At 31.8% G+C, this 18,748-nt stretch overlaps 2 protein-coding genes across 3 annotated transcripts in view; one reads left to right on the top strand and one right to left on the bottom strand.

Moving 5' to 3' along the window:
• Positions 1-6,157: 6,157 nt before the first annotated feature.
• Positions 6,158-18,748, bottom strand: part of LOC118446597 (uncharacterized) — a 17,146-nt gene continuing 4,555 nt past the window's right edge. The window contains exons 2-3 of the mRNA XM_035877465.2: positions 8,902-10,305; positions 6,158-7,238 (exon numbers count right to left, since the gene is read on the bottom strand). Coding sequence (XP_035733358.1) covers positions 6,980-7,238; positions 8,902-10,305 — 1,663 coding nt within the window. The 3' untranslated portion in view covers positions 6,158-6,979. The remainder of the gene's footprint in view (positions 7,239-8,901; positions 10,306-18,748) is intronic.
• LOC118446594 (uncharacterized) overlaps positions 12,590-18,748 on the top strand; it is a 10,454-nt gene continuing 4,295 nt past the window's right edge. Inside the window, exons 1-2 of one of the 2 annotated variants that reach the window (XM_085664097.1) lie at positions 12,590-13,501; positions 18,038-18,380. In XM_085664097.1, the coding sequence (XP_085520223.1) occupies positions 13,325-13,501; positions 18,038-18,380 (520 nt within the window). In that variant the 5' untranslated portion in view covers positions 12,590-13,324. The remainder of the gene's footprint in view (positions 13,502-18,037; positions 18,381-18,748) is intronic. The other variant, XM_035877459.2, reaches the window with a different exon arrangement.

Here is an 18,748-nt window from a genome sequence, read left to right as displayed (position 1 = left end):
GTTACGAAAGATCAATTCGTCGTTGAATTTGTAATTTTTGCTGAATTCTTTTTTTTACACTCGCAAAGTAAGGATTCGTATACACGTGTATATGTATGTATATATGTATGTATGTATGTATTTGTATATGTGTGTGTGTAAAGGGCGGATCGAAAATTCCTAGGCTTGCAGTTTCATAATCTGAAAGAATAATTAATTTAAGAGGTCTCGAAGTATAATAATTAACTTTTAAAATCATCTAAGAACTTTCGGTCAATTCGTTGTTATACTCGAAATTTTGCTGATTCTTATTTTTTTTTTTTTAATACACGAAAAGTTAATACTCGTACGATATATAAGGTGGATCGACAATTTTTAAGCTTATAGTTTTTATAATCCGAAAGAATAATTTGTTTAGGAAGACTCGATGAATAGTAATTGATTTTTCAAAATCATCGAGATACTTTTGATTCACCTTATATACATATATAAAATATATATAAATTAGATTTAGAAAATGACACAATAGTTAATCGAAAAATTACAAAACGAATCTCAATGTAAACTTTCTTGTTTCCCTTTGCATTTTCTCACTTTTTTTTTTGTGTAATAACAAAAATTAATTACGAAAACTTAAATATGGAACAGCTGATTAACGGCAGCCATTTTCAATTAATATTTCGAGAGCGCGATATCCTTCATTCCTTGTTTGTTCTATCGTAATTATTTATTGTTTATATTATTTATTTATTAAAAGACCGAACGACATTTCCAACGAAAATTTTCTTATCAAAGAGGATTTGGTACAACGACAAAAAATGAAGAAAAAGAAAATTAAAAAAGAACAAAGAAAAAAATAAGAAAGACAAATAATTAAAAAAAGATAAAAAAAATTAAAATTATTACAACATACTGTATTACCGATTGAGTTAATTGAAATTTATGTAAAATTTATATTTTCGAAAAGAAAAGAGAGAGAGAGAGAGAGAGAGAAAAAAGAATATATAACTTATATATGTCTATCCTTGTTGCAATTACGCTCATATACATGTATGTGTGTAAATATATATATATATGTATATATATATATATATAAAATTTATGTATATGTATGTATGTATATGTATACGGAGGTTCGTTATTAAATGAATTATACGACTACGATTTCGTTCGGCGCGAGAATTTATTACATTCCGATTAATATCCCTCGCAGCACAATGGCGCGTGCACTCGTTAGAATACATCGGATTACATCGTTTTGCCATCTCTTTGCGTATTGCAACAGAGAACATTTAACTGAGCGTGGTTACGATCGTTGAGCTTTGAGTCTCGAAACGTTGGGAAAAAAAAAAAAGAAAAAAAAAAAGAAGGAAAGAAAAAAAGTAGAAAAAAAGAAGAGGAACAAAGAAAAAGGAAAAAGGAAAAACTAAAAGGAAATAAAATAAAAAATAGAGAGCAAAGGAGAAAACGTAACGCACGTATGCACGCACGCACGCACTCGCGCGCGCGCGCGCGTATTATACGCATACATTCTCATCTCTTTCTCTTTGTCTGCAAACTTCGCAAAAAATAGATTTAATCGTGCGAGGATAAAGCACAAATGATCGTTTGATTATTAATTAACTTAGTAAAAGGAACAGAGAAAAAATATTTTTTTTTCAACGTAAAAAAAAAAAAAAAAAAAAAAGAGAGAGAGAGAGAACAAGAAAGTCTACGTGTATGTATATGTGTGTGTCTGTGTGTGTAAAAGGATTAAAAGTCGATGTTGAATTTCCATGTAAGACTTTTATATATACATATATATAATAAATATATATATATATATAAAAAAAGAAGAAAAGATTCTCAAAATTGCTTCTGTTATTTTCCCTAACGAGGTTTCCCTTTTAACGCTAAAGAAAATTACTATAATGTGATTAAAAAAAGAAAAAAAATAATAATATAAAAGTTATTATATATTAAAAGATATATCTATTGCAAAAAAGAAAGATGGCAGTATCGGTGAACAATTAAAAATGGCCGCCGTTAATCAGCTGTTCCATATTTAATTTTCGTGTCAGATTTCTTTATATATATATATATATATATATATATATATATATATATAAAAAAAGGAAATAGAAAAAATATAGAAATTTATGATTATACGCAATGATTAGAATAAAAAGAAAAAAAAAGAAAGAAAAGAAGAAAAATAAATTGTCATAGTTAAAATTTATTTAGATTAAATACCTTGAAAGGTTTAAATATCCATTTACAAAAGATTACAACAACACCTAAATTGACCTAAATTAAAATAGCTTTTCAACTGTTCGATTTTCAAAAAAAAAAAAAAAAAGAAAAAAAACCTGTTAATAAGCTTGTCAAAGCGGAAATTTTTCTTTTCGTCAGATTAACTTTAGTTAGTCGCATTCGGACATATGCACTCCGTTAATTGCTTCTTCCCTTTAACATGGGGGACCATAAGAGCACGTGGTGCGTTTCCGCGAAATACTTCGAGTCTTTCAAGCGTACCGAGACAACCAACGTCAGGCCAACTGCTATTGGCAGGCTAATTTGTCAACTAAGTTACCTCCTTCTTCCTTGATCTATCTTGGCCTAGTTTTAATTTTTACAAAAAGAAAAAAAAAATATCTCACCATAGGAAAAAAACAAATATTTCCCCCAAAATATAAAATTAATTTCCACGTATTTCTATTACAACGTTCGTTCATTTATCCATTCATTCATTCATTCATTCATTCATTCATTCATTCATTCATTCATTCATTCATTCATTCATTCATTCATTCATTCATTCATTCATTCATTCATTCATTCATTCATTCATTAAGAAATTTTTTTTTTCTTACAAATCAAATTAATCATTTTCGTTCTATCTGCTTAATTGTTATTCCTCGTTCGTGCGTACAATTCGAAAAAAGATCAAAATTCAAATTAAAAAAAGAAAAGAAAATAATAATAATAATAATAATAATAATAACAATAATAATAATAAGAAAAAAAAAACAAAACCAGTTCGATCATCCTAATCACATTATTAATCCCTCATAAAAGATAACAATAATGATACGCAGCCATTTCATAATTATCATATTCATTCAACCCGTCGCATTTGATCTCCAATTCTCATATCTCTGTTCAGTGAGACACGAAATTAAAAACAAACAAACAAAAAAAATAAAAAAAAGCAAAAATAAATCGAAGACTAAAAAAAAAAAAAAAAAAAAAAAAGACAGAATCCAACTAACTCAATCGTCCCTAATTACTCCTATGAATGACATTCGAAAAATAATTAAATAAAAGAAAAGTAACAATTAGCAATCGTCGAACGTATTAATCCATTAATTCGACTTTTGAAAAAATTTATACCAAAAGTACCTAAAAGATTATATTTACCTACTAGAAATAAAGACAGAAAGAAACAGAATGAGAGAGAGAGAGAGAGAGAGAGAGAGAGAGAAAGAGAGAGAATATATACGGTATAGAAGATGCGGAATAGAGAAAAGAGTAGGAGTCAAAGAAGTAAAAGTGGTAGTAGTAGTAGTAGTAGTAGTAGTAATAGTTGTAGTAGTGGTAGCAGTGGTATCGGTAGTAGTAGCAAAGTTGGTGGGGGTTAAGGGTGTTGAGGGGTGAGGAGTTGAGGGGGAAGGAGGGCGTGTGGCGTGTGTTCGTCGTACGGGACGTGTTATTAGCCGGCACCCTCTTTCTCGTTCCTCCTCCAGCAACTACTACAGCAGCCACATCCTTTCCATATATACATACATACATACATATATATATATGTATATATATTTTTTTGCTTTTCTTTTCTTTTTCTTTCTCGTTTTTCTTTCTCCTTCATCCTTCCTCTTTCTTCCTTCCTTCTTTCTTCCTTTCTTTCTTTCATCCCATTTCCTATGCGGGGTTGCTAGAAACGCGTTTAATTAACATAGCTGGCATGGCTGCATCCCTCTCCTCTCTCTCTCTCTCCCTCTCTCTCTCTCTCTCTCTCTCTTACTCTATCTATCTATCTCTATCTCTTTCTTTTTCTTTCTGAGCGCCAAGAGCAGCAGGCAGTGAGCTTTCATGGACCATTGCACTCGCGATGCGAGTATTATGCTATCTCTCTCTCTCTCTCTCTCCCTCTCTCTCTATCTATCTATCTCTCGTACAGGTCTCTCACCCCATCCCTCACACACTACGTTATATCTCATAGATGTGTGCTGTGGCATTTTCGTCTTTCTCTCTCTCTCTCTCTCTCTTTCCTTCTTTCTCTGTCACTTTACTCGTCTATTTCTATCTTACATTTAATACACATGCGCACTGGCATATAGTTTTGGTCAAGACCATGTGGTACTTTGTATTCATCTCTCTCTCTCTCTCTCTCTCTCTCTCTCTCTCTCTCTTTCTCCCTCCCTCTCTCACTCACTCTCTCAAAGGAACATCATCTTGATTGGCTGGTTCGTTCCTCGGGGTTTTCTCATATTATTTAGCAACGGATATGGTACGCGCGTGCCTACATACCCACGGAAATGCGCTTTTTGACGGATCACCCGACTAATTTGGTACTTGTCAACCGTCTCGGCACGTGGGATTAACGACGACCACCTCCATTCGAAAGTGTTCCTTGAAATTTTTTTCTCTCCAAGTTAACCCAAGACCCGAGATCCGAAAGAGTGGGATTGGAGTTGAGAAAAGGGGAGGGCGAGGGGGGTGGGGGGAGGGGCCCAAGGGATTTCGAAGGTTCGCTGGTTCAAACTCGAACGGTTGAGGGGTTGGTTGGAGGGCATTGAGGGGGTCAAGGGATGTAAGCAGGGGTGGGGCTAGGCCATGGAGGGGTAAGGGGTGAAAGGCGAGGCTGAATTCTTTTTAGCGAGGAATGTTTCTTCCCGGTCGCAGTCCGTTAATTGCGCTCTGGAAATTGTCTCTCTCTCTCTCTCTCTCTCTCTCTTTCTCTCGCTTTCGCTTTCGCTCTCGCTCTGTTTCTTTTCTCTTTTTTCTTTTTATTTTTTTTTTTTTTTCTTTCGTTTTGTCTTAGGTATAAAGATATTTAGATCTTTCTTTTGGCCTCGTTCGAAAATGAACTTTTGTGTTTTTGTTCGAATTTATTTTCGGCTTTTTGCTTTCTTTTCTCATTCATTTTCCTTTTCCTTTTATTTTTTATTTTTTATTTTTTTTTTACATCATCAAAGTCGATAATATACATTAGATCTAGATTGTTGTGATAATTAATGAAGAGGGGTGAGGAGGGGGTTGAGGGGTGAATTCGATTTACCAATTGAATTTTTTTATTATATTAATTTCGCAATATTAGATTGTATTTTTCATTTAGAAATAATAACAATGATATTAATGATGTCTTATATCAACGGTCGATAAAAAGGAAAGGAATGAAAAGAGAAAGAAATTGATTTAGAAAAGAAAAAAGAGAAAAAGTAGAATTATGGAAGAAAACTTTGGGTTCGTGGAATTGCCAGTTTGATTTGTAATAATTCTTCATTTTTTTTTTTTTTTTATAAAGTCATTTTTTATGAAATTTTATTGCTTCGAAAAAGATCCAAACTAATGACGATTTTACAATTATCTCAAATTATATAATCAAATCTAATTAAAATTAATAATCTTGTTTAGATTAGATATAAACAGATAGTAAGAATTAAATTTAATAATCTAATCGTAAATTTACTAATCTTCTAAAATCATAAAGTTTCAAAATAAAATGCAACAAAAAAAATTATAGCTGTCTCTCTTCCAATAAACGACAAGAAAAAGAAAAAAAAGAAAATAAAAATTAGATTAGAATTATGAATTCATTGCAAGATAATCTCCCGCCTTTTTTAATCGACGAGAAAGAGTTCGATGGTGCCATCTATCAGATTAACGACTTGACTACTACAAACACCCACGAATATCGTTCTACTTTATCATCGATCGGTAAAACAGAACAATTAAATAAAAAAAAATTAATTCATTTCTTTTCGTTAAAATCTGCGACATTTCGATTAATAAAAAAATATATATATATGTACATACACATACATAAAAATGGATGATTTATCATGATTAAATTTTCATTTATTAAATTTCATTTATTTATCATTATTATCTATAAAGCTTGCATTTTACATATAAACAATATTCTTATTATAATACTTTCACGTTACAACATTATGAGAAAATTTTTTTTTTGTTATGCATTATCCATTGATCAGAGATGTTTTCGATTAACATACAAAATTCAAAATAAATTTCAAATTGCTAAAGATGAATCCCCTAAACGAAAAATATAATGATAATATTTAAGTAATACTAATTGGCACGTATCAAATTTGCAGAATAACAAATATATAAACTTATCTACAAACTTACGATCTTAACAATTCTAATCAATCATTGAATTTCTAGTCAAAATAATAACGATAATAATCTAGTGAATGAATTAGAGAAAAAAGAAAAATATATCCTAAAGAAATATATCTAATTCACAAAAGTCAGAATACAACGAATTTAAAATTATTGATAATATTACTAATCGATCCTTCAATTTCTAATCAAAGTAATAATAACAATCGACTAGGAGATAGGATTAGTGAAGAGAGAACGAGAGAAAGAAAAAAAAAATATATAAGTAAATAAATAAAAAAAAAAAAAATACCAAATTCACAGCGGGATTCAGAATACAACGACGCGAACTTACGGTCTTTAATAATACTAATCGATAATCCAATTTTATTTAAACAAAATGATAATAATACGAATGATAAACTAAATAAGGATAAATAAGGACAACAATATATATCGTTCTAATCTGATGTCATTTTAGACGACAATACTCTTTTTTTCTCGGATGAATTAATTTGAGATTAGATAAATTGATAAAAATATTATAAACACAGAGCGAGCGAGCGATAGAGACAGAGAGGGAGAGAGATTGATAAATACTAAAAGCAAAACAAAATATGCTTGATCTAACACATACATATTATATATATATATATATCTCTCTTTCTAATCTTTACTATGCCCCACCGGTCGCATTAGATTTGGATTTGGCCTCCGCCACTAAGTTCGTATTGAGATGATGACGATTTTCCAAATGCAAGTTGTTGAAGACACTTTGATATGTCTTAGCGATTCGTTCTCTGTCCTCAACGGCCAAATTTTGAAATTCCTCTTCCAATTCCTTAATCAGAATTTCCCTTTGAGTCGTGGCATCCTTAATAACGAATCTGTCATCCTCTTTAATCCATTTCTCCCATAGAACCTTTGCGCCATCGCTAAATGCACGTAGTAACAAACATACATAGTGAAAATGAAAACGAAGATAATCATTTTCATTGGATAAATTATATTAGAACATTCACACAAAATAATTTTTTCTTTTTTTTACATCATACGCGTTACTAATTACGAATCGAAACAATACACTTTAAGAGTCGTTTTTGTTTACTTTCTCTTTTTTTTTTTTTTTTTTTTTTTTTTGCAGGTAAAGGTGGGCTAATACGTAGGGTGGGCAGGTGTTGCGCGGAAAGGGTGGGCCTAGGTGGGTTAATACATAAGGTGGACATGTGTTGCGCGGAAAGGGTGGGCCATTGGTGGGCAGGTTGCACCTATGTATTTTATAACATTAAAATTGAAACATTAGGAACATTCTCTTGGTATCTATTTAGGTTACGCGTGTTATTAATTAAAAGAGAAATAGTTTCTATGTTTTCAACCGTTATTTTCTCTATTTTTTGCTTTCTTTTTTTTTTTTTGCAGGTAAAGGTGGGCCTAGGTGGGCTAATATGTAGGGTGGGCAGGTGTTGCGCGGAAAAGGTGGGCCATTAGTGGGCAGGTTGCGTTTATGTATTTTATTACATTGAAATTGGAACATTCTTTTGGCAACTATTTGAGTTATGCGTGTTATTAATTAAAAGAGAAATAGTTTCCATGTTTTCAACGTTATTTTCTTTCTTCTCTCTCTTTTTTTTTTTTTTTTTTTTTTTTTTAGGTGAGAGATAACCTGGCGAGAGGACGTAAGATAGTCGTTTACTTCCTTCGAAATTAGAACGTTAGAAATATTCATTGGAACGAACGGAGACAAGTAGGTCGAGAAATGTTTCTTGGCATCTATTTTGAAATAGTCCCACGTTGATAATTAAATATGTAATTATAATTTCTATACTTTCGACATCATTTTATCATTTTTTTTTTCTTTCATTTTTCTTTCGTACCTCATTAATTTGAAATTGAAACTGCGCGCGTGTGTTGTTGATAATTATGAATGGGGAAAAAAAAGAAAAAAAAAAAAAAAAAAGAAAAAGAAAATAAATAATTGCTATACTCTCGACCGTCATTTTCTGTTTATTTCTTTTTTATTTTTTTTTGCTTTTTTTTCGTTTCTTTCGAATAAAAGATGGGCAGGTGAGGGTGGGTGGATTGGTGTAAGGATTATCAGAAGGTTATTTAATTCTTTCGAAATTGGAACATCTGTGAATATTTATTGGGATTGAACAGAGAGAGAGAGAGAGAGAGAGAGAGACAGAGAGAGAGAGAGAGAGAGAGAGAGAAAGAGAGAGAGACAAGTAGGTTGAAATGCTTCTTGGCATCAATTTAGGTGTTTTGTGAATGATTCAGAGTTAGACTATTGCGACATTAGACGAAGTTCGAAGGAAACACTTTAATTCGCGATTAAGATGTTTATCGTCGTATCCTTGACACCATTGATCACTGTATTAGTTCAAGGTCAAAACAGAAAATTTCTTAATTAGTTTATAATTATGAAATGATTCTTTTTTTTTTTGTTTTTTAATCGAACATTCACTCATTCGTTCATTCATTTGTTTACATAATCAAAGGACAGATTAAAAAAAAAAAAAAAAAAGAAAAAAAAGAAAAAAAAAAGAATAATAATTATAATGAAAAATTTGTAAAGAATAATTATTAAAATATGATTACCTATACATCGACGTATCCGTACAAGCATCAACCCTTAGGGCAAGTTCACGTTCCCTGTCATCGATATTTTTAAGTGCCCTATCCCTAACATCCTCATCCATTGTAAGACTCTTCATATTAAATATCTTTTTCTCTCTGATCAATTCCAATTCATTCTTCATATCCCTTAATCTAATGGCATCATCCCATCTTTGTCTATTGCAAGCATGTTCCTCCTTTTTCAATAGATCATCTATCTTTTCCTTGAGCTCTTTATATGTCAAATAAAGATACATTTTTTCAGAAAGATTTTTAACATTAGGATCCATCCTCATCCAGGGATAACCCCTTTCCCTTTCATAATCACAATGATCAATTATAATTTGTTTATCATTTGCAATATCATTGGTCGTTATCTCTTGTTCGGTCCTATTCAATGTATAATCCTTATCACAAACGTCCTGCGGAATGATCGTAGGATCCTCTTGATCTATCAAATTTATCGTATTCGTTTGTATCGGCGTGGTGGTTGTTGTTGAATCATCTACTACGTCAACATTAAGATTTTCTTTGTCATCGTCCGCCATCTTGCTGCTAACCGTACTCATCGTTGTCGTCATCATTGATTCCTGCAAACGACGTGATAAATTGTCGAAAATATCATCGCCAGGTCTAACATTTGTATTCTCCAAACTCCTACGTGCATAACGTGCCGAATATTTTCTATTACGTGCTAATAGATCAATATTATTATCGTATCGATCCTTCTGATCGTTCCAATTGGACATATTGTTCTTTTTATAAGTCGAATTGGTACGATTAATCTCTTGATTTGTTTTAAGTAAATTTGTCGAATCTTTCAAATGAAAACATTCCGCAAAATCGTTTGAATTATTATTACTTTTATTATTACTTCTATTATTATTATTATTAATAATAATATTATTATTACTATTATTAATATTCGAGCTAATTATTGAAGAGGAAATTGGTCGAGGATCGAGAAAATATGAACGTAATCTTCGACATGTATTAGGAAAATAAAGATCCTGTTCCATACGTTTCTCTTTTAATTTCTTTTTAAGAAATTCCAACGTGTTAATATCATTTTCTTGTGATTTTTTTTTCCTAATTAATTCAGCCAATTCCCTTTGATATAGCTCATCCTCCTCCTTCAATAATATTCTCAATTTGTTTCTCCTTCCTGGAAGTTGGTCTAGTTTTTTTTTTCTTTTAGCTTCCCTCTCAAGCTTACCCCTTGGATCAGCAACAGCAAGCTTCAAGTTCCAAGAATCGTAATGTTTCGCTATTCCACTTTCTCTTTCAAAATATCTTGCTGTCTCCTTGTAATAACTTTGCCTTAGGTATGCCTCGTTACGTTTCTCCGCTGCTAACTGATACTGCCTCTCACGAAAACGGCCGGCCCTTCAACAAGGTCAAGTAGTCTCGTTCTGATAAGTTTCTTTAAAAGAGAAATTGACATTTTATTTCAAACAAAATAAAAATACAATATATTACAGTATCTTCGCAATTTTATAATGATGGATGATCATGATGATGCGTCTTAAAATAAATGTATTTTGAGTCTTCTAATGACGATCGTATTCTATTTGTTTTTTTTTTTTTTTGTTTTTTTTCTTTCTTTCTGTCTTAAAACGTTCCATGCCGCGTGTACCGCCGGTGGTACACGTTAAACGTGATCTTCAGGCCACGTGTACCACCGGTGGTACACGCATTTTTTTCCCCCTCCCAATATATCAAATGGCCTGAACGACAAGTCAGGCAAAAATGGCTTGGCACGTGTTAAGATTTTATTTTGACAAAAAGTTTATATTTTCTTTTCCTGGGAATTTTTTTTTTTTTTTTTCTTTTTTTAGATGAGAGAGACTGAGAAAAGGATTACCAATGGAAAATTTATTTGCCATCGATCATAATTATATTTTTAAATGTATCCTTTCCCGAGAGAAAGAGAGAGAGAGAGAGGGGGGGAAAAAATAGAAAAAAAAAAAATTCTCGAAATAACAGAAATTTTTTTGGCGTTTCATTCATCATGTAAATCGACGATTTGGATAGATTTGAAAATATATTTGGATGGAATAAGATTATCCACATCCCCTATCACACTCATCCCAAAGAAATGCCGGAAATGATCGATCAGGATTATGAACGAAACGATTTGAAAATGCTTTTTCACAAATTTCTTAGAAAATAATTCACGAATTGGAGCATCATTATAGTTGAACGTGAATCTAAAAGTTTACGATACATTCGTAAAGACGTCAAAATTATTATACTGAGAGAAAGAAAATTTATTGTACCGAAATCTTTCGTAATCGCGACAAAATACCAACGGTGATTGGTTGAACAACAATCCAATTTAATTCAATTCAATCCAATCAAAATTGACTCCTAAGTAATAAAATATATATATATATATATATATATATATATATATATTTCGCAAAAAAAAAGATACGATAGTTTCTCTAAGAACAAACTGCGGGGAATGAATATTAATGAAGAAAATCATTCAAATGATATTTACAAATGATATATCATTTGAATATATCCAAATCATTTGATAATATTATTTTCGTCACAGCTTATATATCCAATGTGGGGATATTTATAACGACACCATGAATATCATATTAAGTATGGTTGTAACAGACGTTAGCAAAGGAGAAAAAAAAAATAAAAAAAAAAAAAAACAAACAAACAAAAAATTAATTTTATCTACCTTAAAAAATATTCCGCGAAATGTCGAAGATCAAAATAAATGATTTTGAAAATAAACCCGACCGCACCCTCCCCTCCCCACGTGTCTCATGCGATCGTAGGGAATGAAGGAGCCTGTCAAAAAAAAAAAAAAAAAAAAAAAACGAAAAGAAAAGGGAGAGGGGGGGGAAGAAAACATAAAAAATGAAAATACCAAACAGGATGCTCCAAAAGAATTAATACTAATCACGTCGAGATGGATGGAATAATGTGATCATATTATATATTAGGGTTGGAAACTATGAAACGGGCGTTTTCGTTTAGTTTTTTATTTTCATTCAATGCCCATTTCATAGTTTCCAACCTGATACTTATATTTCGATGATGATTAAAACAAATGTCAATTGGATTGATCGACATAATCGAAATAAAAAATGAATATCGAAGTAAAAAATAAAAATCCCTACATTACAGCATTATTGCATTGCGCATCTAACAAAGAAAGTAATAAAATGTGAATGAAACAAAAAAAAAAAAAAAATAAATAAAAATTAATTAATTAAATAATTAACCTTGAGAGATGAAACGGATAAGTAAACAATTGTCTCAATTATAGTTAGATAGGTAGGTATTGTTGACGAACGCAAAAAAAAAAAAAATAATAAATAAAAAATAGAGATAGAGAGAGATAGAGAGAGAAAGAGAAAGAGAGAGAGAGAGAGAGAGAGAGAGAGAGAGAGAGAGAGAGAGAGAGAGAGAGAGAGAGAGAGAGAGAGCAAAAGAGAGAGAGAGAAAGGAAATTGTCGTGTAGGAGGAGGAGGAGAAGGAGGATGAAGACAAATAGAAAGAAGAAGATGAAGGAGGAAGGTAGAAGAGGAGGAGGAGGAAGAGGAGGAGGAGGAAGAGGAGGAGGAGTATCAATTTCTATTTCGAGCTTGCGACTCTAAGTGACGTCAGATCTACCAAAATATCACACGGTTAGGGAGGTGCAGTTGGTTAGAGCTCCGGTGTGTGGTCCAGGTCTCGATCTTTCCCAGACTCCCAAAAATCTTCTAACACGTCGGGAGTACGACGTTGGATTTGTGATTTCTTCCACCATTTTCCATCAGTTTTACAAGATCAAAAATTCGAGGGGAAAGAGCAGAAGGGGGGAATAGAAACCCCCCCCAAAAAAAAAAGAAAAGAAAAGAAAAGAAACTCCTCCAGAAAGAAAGAAGAGAGAAATAGGAAGATAGGAAGGAAGGGTGGAAGGGAGGGGAAAAAAACTATCCAGAGAACAAAAAAAAAAAAAGAAAAAAAAGAGAGAAACTCAAGAGAAAGTGAATTGTTCGTCATTAAAATCTTCGTTTCTCAACTGATCATCATTTTCCCCAACTCCCACCTACCCCCCGGCCCCGGCCCCTTCTTCTCCCTCTTATCATCACATTCCTCATCTGATCCCATATAATCCCTTTTCCTTATTATTGTTTTTGATATCAAATCGATTTGATCATTTCCCATTCTTTTTCCGATTATCCTGTTTTTCTTTTTTCTTGTTTTTTTTTTTTTTTTTTTTTTGACTCGGTGGTCCTAAAAAAAAAGTGTTACATATATATATATATATATATTTTTTTTTATTATTATTGTTGTTGTTGTTGTTGCTGTTGCCCTCTTCCATTTGATCAATACTACAAAGTTGTATAGAAGAGATAAATACCTAAAGGGTTGACAAAAAGAAGTTGTTAAGATGCCAGGTGCCGGTGGTCAGCCACCGCAGCAAAGGACTACCTTTAGACCACCCTGGGTCAAGGATGGTGGTCCTAATCCTCTACCCATGCCCACAGCACCATGGACCCTTAATTCTAGAAGGGACTCCAAGTCGAAGGCCGAAGAACCACCGGCTTTCACCAAAGTTACGTTAAAGGTATTTATTATCTTTTTTTCTTTTCTTTTCTGTTTTTTTTTTGTTTGTTTGTTTGTTTGTTTTTTTGTTTTCTTTTTTTTTTTGTTTCTTTTTTTTTTTGGACGTTCTCTTAACACTCCTAACAAATTCTATCAATCAATATATTAATCTGATCAATCAATTTTGCAATTCGTTTTATTAATTCTTGACTTATTAATTTCTTTTTGACGATTAACCAAAAAAAAAAAAAAAAAGAAAAGAAAAGAAATAAAATAAAATAATAAGAAGATAATAATGATAACAAATTTTTAACCCTTTTTCTTTTTTGTCCTTAGTAAATAATTTCTCGAATCTGTCGATTTCTGTTAATTTATCGTGAACGAATTTTTTTTCTTTCTTTTTCTTTTTTTTTTTTATGTCAACTTTCAACGACAACTTTTAGTATAGAAATTGGACTTTATTTTTTTTCTTCCATTAATCACGAATGAAATTTATTTCGTTCTTATTTATTTATTTATTCATTTTCTTTTTTCTTTCTTTTTTCTTTTCTCTTTTTAATGTCATACTCGAGCAACAATTTACAATAAAAATTTGTGATATTTGTCACACACACACACACACACATACACACACACACAAACACAATTCCTCTTTCTTTCTTAGATAAAAAAAAAAAAAATGAAGAAAGAGATTTATCAAAAAATTGATTATAAAAAAAGAGAGAGGGAGAGAGAGAGAGAGAGAGAGACAGAAAGAGAGAGAGAGGGAGAGAGAGAGAGAATATCGTAAAGAAAATTTAAACATGTTCATAGTAAATTATAAAAAAAAAAAAAAAAAAGAAAAAAAAATCTTACAAAATTTATTACAAAAAAGGAAAAAAAGAAAACAAAAAGAAATCATTTTGGAATCGATTTCTATTATTTATTCATTTATTTATTTTCTCTTCTTCTTTGATAATTCTTCGTCATAAGGTAAACGATTTATTAATAAATAAATAAAAAAAAAAAATGAGAAAAAAAAGTAAATACGAAAAAAAAAAGAAATAAAAAAAAAATAAAAAAAAAAAAAAAGAGAAAGGAAGGAGGAAGAAAGAAAGAAAGAACTTATTTACAATATCTCTCAAATATATTATTTGTGAAATTCCAATTTCATTCACGTATTGGGTTTCAAAGTCAGGTTTTAAAACTGACTCGAAGTATTAATAGCAAACGTGGGTGTTCTGCAACGAGTATACATTATAAACATTTCTAAACGTTAAAATCTGGAAAAACATTGTACTCGTGTTAAATTTGTATGTTAAACGATACACACACGCGCACACACACACACACGCGCGCGACGATCATCGCAGAGAATAATATTGCAATGTTCGATCAGCTGTTTTCATTTTCATTTATTTATAAAGTGCAATGTTCCTTTCCTTTCATATTTTTTTGATTTCGTCGCAAATGTCGAACGATTTAAAAAAAAAAAAGAAAAAAAAATACAGAAAGAAGAGAGAAAAAAAAACGAGAGAGGAAAGCAAAAATTGAAAAAGAAAAAGAAAGAAAAAAAAAGAGAGAGAGAGAGAGAGAGAGAGAGAGAGAGAGAAAAAATATACGCTCGCGATAACGGAACACATTGAAATTTATTTACTTGTAATTTAATATTTATTTATTATTCTGTGATTATTATCTGTTATTATTGTTGTTTATTGGCATTATTTACATTGCCAATTTCATTTATATTGGCAACGAATCAGAAATGAAATTTTTGGTGGATAAGAGAGGAAGCTTTCTTCTTTTTTTCTTTTTTTTTTTTTTTTTTTTTTTTTCGTCGAGAGTATCAGAAGAGGGGAGTGAGAGAGGGTAAGTAAAAGGAAAAGAGAATAAAAAAAAAAAAAAGGAATTAAAGGGGAGACAAAAAAATAATAAAAAATTGAACGACTTCGTGCTTTCGGACGAATATCTTTTTTTTTTCTTTTTTTTTTTTTTTTTTTTTTTTTTTGCAATGGATTATTTGCCTCTCTGAGAGATTAGATCATCGTAGAATTTGATATTGATATACTGATCGAAGAAGGTTCTCGTTAAGAGCGTGCCAGAAATTTTTGTTCGAGGGGGAGGAGGAAGTGGGTGGTGGTGGTGGTAGTGATGGTATATACAATTGCAATAATAAATTATTATACGTCTGAAGTGGTGACATTTTAAATGACGTTAATTTCTGGTTTTTTTTTTTTTTTTTTTTTTTTTTTTTTGGACAAATTTTGTTTCTTCTTTCGTTTTTGACAATCTTCTATTTTTTATTTTTGTTTCTTTTTTTTTTTTTTTTTTTTTTTTTTTTTTTCTTTAATTACGACATCACGATTAGCAATCTTAGAGAAACTTTTAAGGGTACTTGAGAAGATATTCTTAGGATTAAATTATTTTCAATTTTCAAATGATATTCGCGAAATTGAAATTGCAATTGAAATTTCTTTCACTCGGGCCAAAAGTCTTCGAACGATCATAAAAAATCAATAATATCGGTCCTCTTTCGTAAGCCGTGCTTATGATCGTACAAATTGAAATTTGCGCGTCAACGGGCAAAGTTTGTGATTTTACAATTTAAAAAAAAAAAAAGAGGAGGAAGAAAGAAGATTATCTCGTTCGTGAAAAATATCTCGAGAAAGAGTAATTTTTTTTTTTTTTTTTTTTTTTTAATGTCACCTAAGAGAGAACAACTTCTGCCCCTCTCGAAATCCCACCCCCCACTCCCCAGCAGCCCTCTAATATATATTCTCAAATTTTTTTGTTCATTTCAACACGATTTGTTTTCACGTGCACGCGTGGTGCATGTGTATATGTGCCTGTACGTATCTCTTTGTGCGTGTTTGTATATTTGTCATCATAAATTTTGATCGAAATTGCAACAACGATCTCGAAGATACGACATTCGTTTGCTTACGAATTCTCTCTCTCTCTCTCTCCCTCTCTCTCTTTTTCTCTTTTTCTCTTTAGGTGTGTGTATGTCTCTCTCTCTCTTTCTCTCTCTTTCTGTCTCTCTCGCTCTCTCATACAAGATCCTCTGGGTCACGATTATTTAAAGAACACGGGTTTCTATTTCAAATGTCTTGCCAGCTGCGTCTTCCGCCAGTTTCCTAACGCTTTTATAATCACGCCTTATTCGTGTAAACGTAAGCCTCACTTATGTGGCTCCCGATCCTAATGCTTAATGCTAATGCTGATTCTGTATAGCTGCCGTTTTAACGCATGATCATGCACTTTTCAAATCGATTTCAATTCAATCGAATCAAAATCATTGGATCGAATATCACGACGACGACATTAACAAACGTTAACGTTTTTAACGGTAACAATTTTAGGGAGGAAAAAAAAAAAAAAAAAAAAAAAAAAGAAAAAAAAAGAAAAAAAAATGAACGCAAAATTATTTTCTTTGTTTGTTTCGTTTCGGGATAAGAATCAATAGTCGAAAAAAAAATTACCTTCACAATATCGAGGAAGAAAAGTGGAAGAAAGATGCGAGAAAACAAACAAACAAACAAACAAAAAAATAAATGAAAGATGACGACGTTAAAGAAGAAATTAAGAGACAAAGAAAAAAAAAAAAATAAAAAAATAAAAGGAGGGAAAAAAAAAAGTCGAAGTTCGAATTATTTAAAGACGACCGAGTATGTCGTCGCTTTGCCAAGAAGAGAATTCCACCCCCTCTCTCCCTTAACCCCCCACCATTCCTCATTCTCTCTCTCTTTCTCTCTCTCTCTCTGTCTCTCTCTATCTCTCTCTGTCTCTCTCTCTCTCTTCTTTTTTTTTCTCGAGACAATCACAGTCGGTTCGTTCGTTCGTTTCCTTTCGTTCATTTCGACGATTAAAAGAAGAAAAAAGAAAGAGAAAAAAAAAACAAAGAAAATAAAACCAACAACAACAACAACAACAACAACAATCAAATATACAGGATGAGCCAACAATTTCTAGGTGGACCAAAAGTTCTTAGACGATTTTAAAAATTTTCGCGAACATTAGGCCGTTCGATCAATTCAAAGATCAGCTGTTAATTTTCGTTTTTTTTTTTTTTTTTTTACGAATCCAAAATTGTAATTTTATAATCAAGAAAAAAAAAAAAAAAAAAAAAGAACAAACAAAACAAAATAAACCTGAGGAGTCTGGAAGAAAAAAGAAAATTAATTGTTGTTTAATGTAAAACTTACAATTTTTGGGCCCACTCGATACGACATAACAGACCCCCCCCCCCCCTCAAAAGACCCTAAGAGACCCTAAAAGATCTTTCCTTGGTAGGAAGTGTTAAAAAACTGAAAGAAAAAAAGAAAAAAAAAAAAAAAAAACAAAAGACAAAAAATAAAAGAACAGTTCAGAGGTGAAAAATCGCGTGAGAAAATATCTGTCTAATCCAATGAACGAATCCTCAATCCAACCCACCCATACCCATACCCAGCACCCATTCCATCTCACCCAATAATACTCCGCCAAAATTTCAATAATTAATTTAGCATTTTCTACTATTTCTAGATTTCTCCTTTACCTCGTTTAATTTTAATAAACGTATACGTGCACATGTGTTTAGAGTGTCTCAAAGCCAACGGAATCGGTGCCGCAAACGACCGAAACTGGTCAACAAGGAACACGGAAGCAAAGTAAAATCACTATAATACCGTCTCAACCAAAAAGTGAAAAAAATCTTAATGCCGCTGCTCCCACCGCGGCTGCTAATGCTCCTGCTAATGCTGCTGCTGCAACAACGACGACAAAGACAAAGACAACAAGTAGTACACCTCCGTCATCAAAGCCACGAGAGAATGGACGACAGGAGCCAAATTCGAGGCCGCAACTCGAGCGACAAGTTCGCATTGAGAGATCTCGATCCCGAGGTGACACCGTACCATTATCCAAGAGCGAGAGTTCAACTGGTAAGATTGATCATAAAATAATGAGCCACGTTTACAAAAACAAAGCCCACATTTTTCTGTTCTGCGCAAAAAGAGGAAAGAAAGAAAAAGAAAAAAAAAAAAAAAAAAAAAAAAAAAGAAAAAAAAATCCCTCACGGGTCTCTCGAGTTAACAACAAGTTGACAAATAATTTCATAAATTGAATCTACGAAAAATATTCACTCTCATTCCAAAAAAAAAAGAAAAAAAAAGAACTATTACAATGCCAATGTCACTGTAATGATTAAAAGGTTTGGACCAAATGTTCATTGTCGATTTTATTATAAGTCAATGAATCATTCTTCGAGACTATTCGATTAACCCAATTCAAGGGACTATTGTTGTAGTAG

The sequence above is a fragment of the Vespa mandarinia genome, chromosome 25 (genome assembly GCF_050613455.1).
Source record: "Vespa mandarinia isolate Hongniang chromosome 25, ASM5061345v1, whole genome shotgun sequence".
In the NCBI taxonomy this organism is placed as follows: domain Eukaryota; kingdom Metazoa; phylum Arthropoda; class Insecta; order Hymenoptera; family Vespidae; genus Vespa; species Vespa mandarinia.
The sequence above is the reverse complement of the archived record's forward strand: the minus strand, read 5'-3'. Positions and strand labels throughout refer to the sequence as shown.